Raw genomic sequence first — 9,389 nt, forward strand, 5'->3', positions numbered from 1 at the left:
AGAAAACAACTCTTTTTAAATAACGGGAAACAGGATTAGAAATGGGAGTCCGTTATTTTTTTGGACCTTAAATAAGACTGGGCCCGTAATGTACGTTGGCCGCATGGTACAACAGGCTGCATACAAAAAATTGTGAAAAAAAATAAAAATAGCCCTAGAATCAGCCAGATCCATCCTAAGATGATCGTCTTATACAATGGATATTATTTGCTCGCTAAGTGAAACAACCTGAATCCAAGCTGTAGAGGTAAACAAAATAACATGGAATAGAAGGCTCTCAGCTCGTATTACTCCTGCTCAACTTTACTTCATAGATGGCTGCTGTTGGGTAATGCAATGTATATTACCGCCTGCCAAAACAATTTCTCTTGCACCTTCGATTTTTACTACCTGTAGAAGCCGTTATAAAGTTAGTTTTCTTCGAAAAGCAAGTGCATTAGAAGGATACATAATAGAAAGTTTATAATTATGTTGAACACAATCCTCATGCAAAATCAGCACTTTAGTATGGGATCATCTTTAGCAAACTCAATGATAAATCGAAACAGTCCTCATGCAAGAGTAAGATTTTATTGGCCATTGCACCTCAGAAAGGAGAAAGGAGGCAGGGAAAAGGGGCAAAAGGAAAATGCAGAATAGTCTATACTCTATCGAGACATGAGTAGAGAGGGAGGAGGAAGCTATAAGTCTAGCATTTGATTGTCCCCTTGCATCTCATATTAGTCATATAAGCTTATGCTTCAAAAACAAAGGCCTTCCAAAGATGTTAATAGATAGGATTCTTACTGATGGCTATTACTCATCCAATTTATCTTTTTGGAGAGGGACGATATAGGTGGAGACTATTAATAAAATGGAAGCAGACAGTAAAAGATGAAGGACGCAAACACAAACTCCAATGACCTTTAATCTATTCTTCTTCCAGAGGGTAGTGGTACCTCGAACATGTCAAGAAGATAAAAAAAAAATGTCCCGTAATTTTAAACATGAAGCTAGATAGTTTTGTTACTCGCATACCTTGACCACAAGGCATCAGACACATCTACTAAACTACTCAAACTCAAGTAACACAATTTGAACGGTGGCATGAGAAAAACTGAACAAAAAGACAGAACGTAGGAAGGAGCATGTGTGAGAAGGAAAATAAAGATGAAGAACAGACGAAGATAGGATAATGAATCAAAAAATACATAAATTGTACATGCATATTTACCTCGTAATCTGGAAAGGCTTCTGATAAAACACGAACAGCTTCATTGTCCCACTTCTTATCTCCAAATTGAGGAGCTATAATCCCTCCATTGGCAATGTAGAAATTTACGTAAGATGCAGCAAGTCTAGTACCAGGCTCTCTTGGTTTTGCTTCACCATCCTAACACATTAGACAATCAAATTCAATACAAGTACAAGAGAAGTACAATCATAACTTCATATTGTAGAAGTCTGCACATGTACATGTGTAATTGTGTATACATGCTGATCCCTTTGGCTTAGCTCTCTATCCACTAGGATGGAATTACGAATATGCATACGGGCCTTGGTTGATAGATACGAAACATATGATCAAGAAAAACAGAAAGCAATATAATTCAACCAGCCCAACCACAGTTTATGCACAAGAACCAAGCGCACATATAAGGTGATATCATCAGTTGCATTCACTTTCCAAAGGATAAATTCATATTTATGTAGGTAGGCTCACTAAAGCAAGGAATAGAAGTCCAGCTTGGTGTGATGGGATTCAAATGCCTGCAACAAGGCATTATGAAAACAGGTCGCCTAATTGACAATGAATAAATAGAATAATCATACTACATGGTGGAACAATTTGGAAAAAAAATCAAGTCATCCAAAACAGGAAATCATCAACGTCTTTATTGTTAAAGAAAGACCATTTACATTGAACATCTGACTCTGTCCAAAAAAAAAAGAGCATCTAACAGAAATCCAGACATCATTAGTTCCGTGATGATAGAAATTGTCCTCAAAGATTTCTACATACAATAATTATCATATCAGCAAGAGTCACATTTTGTTTTCAAGCAAATTCAGACAAGAAGTAGCTTCATAATAGTCAGCACAACACATTAAGTGTTTTCTAATCAGAATGGAATGAAGCGCTTAAAAGGGTGACCAAGAAACAGAGTTACGAACTTGTCTACATAAGAACACAATCTACTCACCTGGATGATACCTGCTGATTCCTCGTCTGTCATATACAATGGACAGGGGATATGAAGTTTCACTACTTCTAGTTTTCTACCGTTGGCATCTGTGGTACTGGAGAGAACTGACAAGGCTTCAAGGGCTCGTTCATAATGTGGATCTGATTCATCATCTGTCCAGGATAATAGCACCACCCCAGGCTTCACAAAGCAGCACATATTATCTATATGACCATTAGTATCATCATCGCCTGCACAAAAAAATGTAAATAGTAAGATTCAGCAATTAAGGACCTTCATAAGACATGAAGAAAGCCACGCAAACAGCCCTCAACTCACATCAAAGATATTCAACATATCAGCATATACCACCCTCACATGGAAGATAATAGAAAGATGTCAAAATTAAATCTGGAAGTAGCTAAAAAAGTGGGTTATTGAATGACTATGGTCATGGTGTGATTGGTTTCAACACGGTTAATCATATACAAAATTAAATTCATTCCTCCATTTGATGATAAAAAAGAAAACTTCACCACAAGAAGCAAAGACTACTTTTTGTGACCCCTTTCCCAAACACATGAACACACACAACAAGCAAGAGTATAATAGAGAAGGGCACGGAATGGTATTTCAACATGCCCAAAGATCTAGACTAGAGAAGATTAAATGTAATGACAACTGAGCTGAGTATAATTCTATAATGTGCACGTAAAAATTTCAACTGAATATGGTATTTTCTCATCAATTGTTAATTCGCCTGCCACAACCTTTCAAAAAGTCAAGAATCTATATAACCTCAAATGACAAATGAAAACCTTTCTAAATTCTGAAGACCATGGTGGCATGAAATCCGTAGATACAGAAATAAAAATATGCAATACTGCATCACGTAATACATCTAAAAAAATACAATACCATGTAATCCTCGTGGAAGCCAGATAATCTTCTGGACCCCAAGGTATTCCTTAAGATTATCCTCTATCTGTTCTTTGCTCATGTGAGGGTTTCTGTTTTTATTTAGGAGGCATTCCTCAGTGGTGAGGCAAGTTCCTGATAGGAAAAAGATTTAAAGAATGCAAAATATAAGCACTGTGAACACATTACAAATGATCTCCAATGAGAAAAAAGGAATTAGGATCCCCCTTCCTTTCAGCACAGATTAAAATAAATAAAAATAAAAATAAAATAAAGAAAAACATGGATTGTAATACATGACTCACAAGTTAAATTCTAGTTGACAGTATTGAATGAATCTCAATAGTCAATTGATCAATTTCCTTACCAACCACCATCCAAATCCCCTCAAAAGAAACACAAGAGGACAATACTAGAAGAGTGCCGCTAAAAGGCTTCTCCCCTCTAACAACCTTCTTTTTTTTTTTTTTTTGGGGGGGGGGGGGGTGGTGGGGGTGTGTTTACCTTCCCCGTCAACATGGATGCTGCCGCCTTCTAGAATCATGGTATGAGGAAATCTTGGCAATTTCTCAATCTCTAAAATCTGCCAGAAATAGCAAATATAAGGGAAGCATTAAGATGAATAATGGTGAGCATATATGCTCAATGGTGAACATCATCAGGGATCCTGACATAGTGACATTACTGACACACAAACTAACCTTCCTTGAAACAAGGATGTCATGACTCCAATCCGTATAACAGCCATCATCAACTCCTATAAGGTATTACAGAAACAAACAAACTCAGGATAACATGATGTCTAAAGTTACAAAATCAATATTTTTAAAATGAGGAGAATTGGGCTGCAAACAAACTTCAATGTTTTATATATATTTTAACCAACCCAAAAAGAAAAGAAAAATAAGCCTACTACTTTGAAATAGCAATCCCTTCTATGCCAATTCAGACCCTAAGACAGAAAAGAACAATAGCTGAACATTACACTATCACATAAGCTGGCAAATGCTAAAGCATAAACTTATTGCACATTTGCATCATAACACTAAGCTAAACTTGTATTAGAAAAAATAGAATTTAGAAGCTTATAGACTTATAGTGTCTGCTTAACAATCAATATAGCACTTACCGCCCCAACTGTTGAAATTCCAATCAATACCAGCTAAACTTTTCAAGGTAGCGCCTGAACTTGATATATGCTTCCTTACTACAAACTGAATCAAAATAGATGTAAACTAAATTCAATGCTTATATATAAAAGGAATTGTAAATGAAAGAAAAATCAAAGGCCTGAATGAAAAAGGAAAAACGCTGAAAGGCAAGAGGATAAAACTCACAGTAGGTCCTGAATCACGAAACCAGGAATCATTCATACTCATTTCTACAACCCTGACATTAGGCGGTAATTGACTCCTTGCATTTGTCCACTGTAGAGTTCATACAGAGCAGCTCTCAATGACAAGGCAAAAAGGAGCCATTTATTAACTACTGTATTAATTGTAAAGGCAAAACTTGAATCAAAACACCATCTGACCTGAGCAGGGCTAGCACATACAGTGACTGGCTCAAATTTTGATATTGCAGTTGCTACTTTTGCAAATACATTCTGAGCAGCTACTGCATTATCTCGCCAATTATCTGGCCGTTCCTATCAAACCCAATATTCATTACAATATAATATCAATGAGCATAGAAATCAACAACATGCTGGTAGTTAATTCAACATTGAAAAATCTCCTTTTTACTAGGACAACATCAACACCATTAGCTCGTAGCGTTACAATAAAAACGAAGGTTTATTGAATATTGAATACATGAGCTATTCAATAAGATTATTCAATTCAGTCCTCTATAATTTAACTTTTTTTTTTTTTAATTTGATAACTTGAGTCTGCACCAATATATTATTTTCAAATAAAAACTTAGCCAATGATATAGAATGCATAGTTACGCAAATGAGATCATATACTCGGGAGCATGATGCTACAAAAGAGAATAAAAAAACGGAAACCAAAAGTAACGAAAGCTAAGAGTTTCTATACCGGCCATCCTAACCAACAATGGGAATGGGGTTCCCATTCAGCAGGCATACAGTACCCATTTTCTGCCGGAGTACCTATTTCCTCCATCTTTATTTTACTGGAAATATAAAAAACAACAAAAATATCAAAAAAATAATTACTCCTTTCTAACAAAAGCACTTCCTTCAAAGTTGTAACACTTGCAGAAAAAGCAAGAAAAGCATGAATGGAATACTATTAAGAGAATAATATATGCAGTCAAGCCGACGGCGGTCGATCTACTGGAGGAGTGGTCGAGTACTCGAGTGAAGATGGAGCAGCGCTTCTTCAGTTCTTCGTTTCATCCGCTCCAGCGTTCATATCCACCCCTGAGTCAAGCCACTGGCCCACTACTAGGCAGCTATAGTTTTTTTTCCTAAAATCATACTTGTATTAATTCGACTCACATCCGCATAATTAAACATTTTAAAGATGTTATCTCACATTTTATTAATGAATACAATTTCCAAGTAGTTCTAAACTATTGTACTACGTATATAAACAATCGTATCAAATTTTTTCTAAAAAAAAAACAAAAAACTTTGTATTATTAATAAATTAAAATAGTAATTTAATACTAGAAAATTTCAAATACAATTGAGAAGTACAACAAAAACCATAAAAAATTCATAAAAAAAATAAATAAAATCAGATCAAAATAGAAGATAGTACTGTAGTAAATAACAAGTACAGACTACATAATTATATTCATAAAAGCATTAATTCATACTTGTATCACATAAATCAATCCAACCTATAAACTTAAATACACAGGCATACTTGTTTAAAAAGACGATTAAATTTGAAAAATAAGATAAACAAATGACTAGTAAAAACTAAATTCAAACCAGCTAACCTCACATAGTATAGTTGAAATGAGCAAGTAAATTAGGGTTTTGTAATCGATATAGCATCGTAATTGATGGAAAAAGGAAAAGAGGAGAAGGGGCAGCAGCAGCAATATCTGAAATTTTTGTTGGTATTTGGAACCCTAACTACGAAACGAGAGTGAGAGAGAGAGGAGAAGGAGGAGAGATACCTGGGCGTGAGTGGATTGTCGCCGGCAATTTTCCGGCGAGAAAAGCAAGTGAGGTTGTCTGTTTCAGTGAAAGTTTTGGATCTGCGACCGAAATCTAATACTTCCTCCGTTCCTTTTAGATGACACAGTTTGACTTTTGCACTATTCACAAACAACGTATAATCACGTGGGATCTCGTTTGAATCGTTGTTTGAATCGTCTTAATGTATATTTCATTAATATTCAGTTTTTATAATTTTACAATGTTGATAATGGGAGATATAAAACGTTAAAATAGTGTGTTGGCAAACGTGATAAAAGAAATGTGTCATCTAATTAGGAACGGAGGAAATATATATAAATTTTGATAGTATTTATGATAAGAAATATAAATTATTCGTTAATTACAATTAAATTAAAATTTGTGATACCTACCATTATAAATTGACACATTATACAACACAAACAAAATTTTGTATCAATAAAAAAACCCCATCAAGCGAATTTTATGTTAATAATTTTGTGTTAATTTTTGATCATCAATGACCGAATAATTTTTAGCTTAATTTTTAAAACCCTATGTTTAAATTAGTATTTCTAATTATTACTTACATTGTATTAATTTGGGACATTCAAAAATTATATGTTTATGTTTTATTTACTAAATATATTTTTACATGCAGATCTAACACATCATACGACACAAATAAAATTTCGTATCAATACAAAACCCCATCAAGCGAATTTTGAGTTAGTAATTTTGTTGTAGTTTAGGTCATCAATGTCCGGGTAATTTTTAAAATCTTATGTTTAAATTTATATTTGTAATTACTAGTTACATTGTATTTATTTAGGATACTTAACGATTATTTGTTTATGTAATGACATACGATTAGATGTTGTATACTTAATATATGGATGACTTTGGTTATTTTTGGAGTTGATGAAAAAATTCCAATGCATAGATTTGATTTTATATCGCAACAATTTTTCATTTATTGGTAAATATGTTGATTATATTATATAAATGTAAAGATTTAATTTATATCACTTTTAGTTTGGCTAACATTTCACGGTTCAATTTATCCATTGATGTAGTAGGTTGGTTGTGGACGAGGTTGGTGATTCTATCGAAATAAAAGATATGGGAAAACAATGAATAATGATTTAGGATTTAACACTACAAGAAAACATCTGGATTCCGACGGAATTTATCCGTCGGAAACATCGGAAAATTCGTCAGAAAACGACCTTCCGAAGGAATTTCGTCGGAATCAGTCTATCGTAATACCCTTTGTAGGAAATTCGACGTTTTCCAAGGGAAATTCCGTCGGAAGCCACTTTTCCGACGAAATTTCTGACGGAATTCATTCTGTCGGAGCTGGTTTTGACTTTAAACGAGAGTCTGTCGCAATTTTCCGACGAAAATGTTTCCGTCGGAAAAGGACATGTTCCGACGGAATTATTGGTCGGAATCTTCCTTCTTCCGACGGAAAAGGAATTTTCCGTTGGAAAAGAAATGTTCCGACGAAAAATTCCATTGGAAAAGGATATGTTCCGACGGAAAAATCCATCGGTGGAGGGAAGATTCCGACGAATAATTCCGTTGGAAGAGGAGAAGATTCCTAGGAATAATTTCGTCGGAAAGTAAAGCTTCGACGGATTTTTCCATCGGAATTATCCAGCTTATTTAGCAAATTAAACGATTTAATTTGGATTTACCACTATTCGTCACCTATATCTTCTGCACCTAATTTAAGATAAATTTGAATTTTTGATTTAATTACGAAAATATTTTTATATATTTATTTATAATAATGTATACATTGTGTGTAACTATACAACATAATCTAAATCTAAATACATGTACATACTATATACACAAATTCTAAGCTACAGCCGGAGTACCTTGCTCTGCACCGCCGCTACCCGGGTCGTTCGTTGGGTCTCGACGCTGATGTGGAATGTTGGAACATAGGTCGATCCTCCATCTTGTGTGCATCATCTCTTCGTACCTCTCTTGGTTACTCCTTTCTATTTCGGCTAATCGAGCCCCTATCTCGACTTCCATTTCACTCTGCATAGCTTGCACCCTCTGCTCCACCCTCTGTTCCACTTGATCCTACATCTGGGAAAGAATGGAGGGAGTGTACTGCTGGGAAGAATTGGAACTTGAACCCTTCCTGTTGCCATAATACAGCTCTACACTCTTCACGAACTGTACTCCACCAGTTGTCGGCTTCCATTTTCAGATAATAGGAACTGATTGGCACCCTCTCTTGCAGAGGACAGTTAGTTGCAGTGAACAACTTTTCCATCTCTATAAGCCAACTTTCTAGAACCATTGATCAGCGGTTCCTTCATAGGTAGGTGGTCTATTAAGGTCAAAACGGTCAAAGACTAATTGCCCTTGATTAGGAGGAGGTGCAAAGTTCGATTTGCCAATGCTAAAATGGCATCCTCAATCGCCTTTCGCCTGCGTCGTGCAACAATCTTCTTAGGACTCATTCGTGGAGGCATTCTACAAAAAGAGCAAACAGGTTAACTCATAAAATACATCAAGACTCAACCATAAGAAAGAAATAATATACCCTTGGTTTCTTCCTACCCAAATAACTCACTGATAAACTTCTTGAAGCCTAATATGTTAAACTTCTAGATAACAAGAACTACAGATTCCGTAGAAAACTGTAGCAAATCAATGGAGTTTAGAACGTTTTGCTCTGATACCAACTGTAACACCCCGTCTAAAACATAAGGCATGACGTTAGCGGAAATAACGTCGAGACGGGAATGTCACTCTAAAAGTTACCAAGAAGAAATAAAGAAAAATGATTACATAACTGAGATAAATAAAATAAAGTGAAAGAAATCCCAAATGAACACTAAACACTTCGAACGAGGGAAACAATCGCAAATCTGATTATCCCAAAAGCAAAGGTCCAAAGATAACAAAGCAAGTCTATAAAACTGCTAAGAAATAAACTAAACTCTCTGCTCTCAGCCCCAAACTCAATAGGAACTACTCTTCACCTGCAAATAACATTAAGGTTCCACAATTAGTGGGGAGTAACTAGCAGTTCTCCCAGTACTTGTAGAAATACAAAGCTAAGTATAGAAAAGCTTAGACACAAGCATAAAACTTAACAACATGTGAGAACATCAACTCAAATAATAATTACCATATAAACTCGATGAAAAAAAAATGAAACATGGAAAACATGATTA

The 9,389-nt window shown here is 35.1% G+C and overlaps 1 protein-coding gene across 4 annotated transcripts; it reads right to left on the reverse strand.

Annotated features, from left to right (window-relative positions):
• Positions 1 to 6,326, reverse strand: LOC110698111 (agmatine deiminase-like). 4 transcript variants are annotated; one of them, XM_021875517.1, is made up of 12 exons: positions 6,183 to 6,326; positions 5,340 to 5,519; positions 5,126 to 5,222; positions 4,618 to 4,731; positions 4,421 to 4,510; positions 4,213 to 4,297; positions 3,785 to 3,840; positions 3,588 to 3,666; positions 3,084 to 3,218; positions 2,184 to 2,416; positions 1,214 to 1,372; positions 1 to 390 (listed from the first exon to the last, which is right to left on the reverse strand). In XM_021875517.1, the coding sequence occupies exons 3-12, from the start codon at positions 5,210 to 5,212 to the stop codon at positions 304 to 306; spliced, it is 1,125 nt and encodes a 374-aa protein (XP_021731209.1). In that variant the 5' UTR covers positions 5,213 to 5,222; positions 5,340 to 5,519; positions 6,183 to 6,326; the 3' UTR covers positions 1 to 303. The 4 variants fall into 4 exon arrangements, with proteins under 4 accessions (XP_021731209.1, XP_021731218.1, XP_021731226.1 ...); XM_021875526.1 differs by having other exon boundaries at positions 5,126 to 5,519; XM_021875534.1 differs by lacking the exon at positions 5,340 to 5,519 and having other exon boundaries at positions 6,183 to 6,309.
• Positions 6,327 to 9,389: the final 3,063 nt, after the last annotated feature.

Source organism: Chenopodium quinoa, unplaced genomic scaffold (assembly GCF_001683475.1).
Source record: "Chenopodium quinoa cultivar QQ74 unplaced genomic scaffold, ASM168347v1, whole genome shotgun sequence".
Lineage (NCBI taxonomy): Eukaryota > Viridiplantae > Streptophyta > Magnoliopsida > Caryophyllales > Amaranthaceae > Chenopodium > Chenopodium quinoa.